The 1,398-nt window shown below is 44.6% G+C and overlaps 1 protein-coding gene across 1 annotated transcript; it reads left to right on the top strand.

The window, feature by feature from the left end:
- Position 1: 1 nt before the first annotated feature.
- On the top strand, positions 2–1,027 carry TM35_000132480 (surface protease GP63; the record flags this gene model as incomplete). The annotated part of the gene is made up of 1 exon (XM_029025464.1): positions 2–1,027. A coding segment is annotated over one exon (1,026 nt), but the record flags the coding sequence as incomplete, so codon positions are not given.
- Positions 1,028–1,398: the final 371 nt, after the last annotated feature.

The following is a 1,398-nucleotide window of genomic DNA, read 5'->3' as shown; positions in this document are numbered from 1 at the left end:
CCATGACCGCGTTGCTGAGATGAGCAGTCCCCCGGTCGCTGTGGTGAGAGAAGTACCGAAGAGGGGACAGGGCGCCTGGCAGACGTACACTGTGGGGGTGACCGGGGGACAGGTTGAGGCAGTGGTGACTGGGAAAGAGGATGAGAATAAGGATTGGCAGCCACTGCGCATCAATGTATCATATGAGAATCTGAAAGATGAAGCTGGATTGTACTGTAAAAACGGAAATGAAAAGAAAAAGAGTTTTTGGACTGGGAATAATGAGCAGTGTAAAGATGAAGATGTTATGGACGAAAATAAGAAGAATGAACTCATCGATAAGATTCTCCCTGCGGCCATCAAATTACACACCGATCGTCTCCTCGTTAAGCGAGTGAAAACACCCTTGAAAGAACTAACAGTTGAAAATACAGAAATTTGTTCTCACTTCGCAATTCCAACGGTAGAAGGCAGCGACAAACCCAAGGTCGACAAAGTGAAGTTGTCAGAGTCTGATTTCTTGTTGTATGTGGCTACTGGTTCCAGTGGAAATAATGCACCTTCTTCCTGGGCTCTCACTTGTGCTGTTGATACTGAAAGTAAACGTCCAATCGTTGGTGCCATGCGTGTCAACCCAAAGATCATTCTCGCTGGAAAGGGTATCGTGCGCCTTCTTGCACATGAACTTGGCCATGCTCTTGGATTTGACTACGAGAGAATGAGGGAGCGTGGGATGATAACTTTCCGCAACATTCGAGGCGAAAATCTCACAGTGGTGAATTCTACTAATGTACTGATGAAGGCGAAGGAACATTATAACTGTGAAACCATGGAAGGTGTGGAGTTGGAAGATGACAATAAAGAGTATTTTACGGGACCAAAATGTACACACTGGGCGCAGCGGTACGCCAAGGATGAATTGATGAGTATCACTCAATATACTTCAGTTTTCGAAAATATTGGGTACTACACTGCACTGACAATTGCAGCATTTGAAGATATGGGTTTTTATAAAGGAAAATTTGNTGGGTCCGTGTTCTGCGCGTAATGGGAACAATGGTGATATCAACTTCGTTTCTCTAACGGAACTTGGATTTTGTACAGAATTATTTAACGAGTTTAATGGGCTTGGTGGACCGAATTCATGGTGTTTGGATGCTGACTCTCTTGTGAGACACAAAAGTGGTGAGAATTCGACTTCCTCTTTTGTCTGTGGAGAGGTGAGGTGTAACACAGGATTTGTCGAAGTGCGGTTTGATAAAACTAAAGAAGAGTGGCATACGTGTGATGAGGAGGATCAAACCTTTACGCCGAATATGGCAGCTGCCTACAAATATGTGAGTGGCAAGGTCAAATGTCCAAAGTACTCTGAAGTGTGCACTGTGGGTACCAACGGAAGCAGTCTTATCACTGTCAATA

This window comes from Trypanosoma theileri (assembly GCF_002087225.1).
Source record: "Trypanosoma theileri isolate Edinburgh chromosome Unknown TM35_Tth_13_V1, whole genome shotgun sequence".
Lineage (NCBI taxonomy): Eukaryota > Euglenozoa > Kinetoplastea > Trypanosomatida > Trypanosomatidae > Trypanosoma > Trypanosoma theileri.
This window is presented reverse-complemented; position numbering and strand designations above follow the sequence as displayed.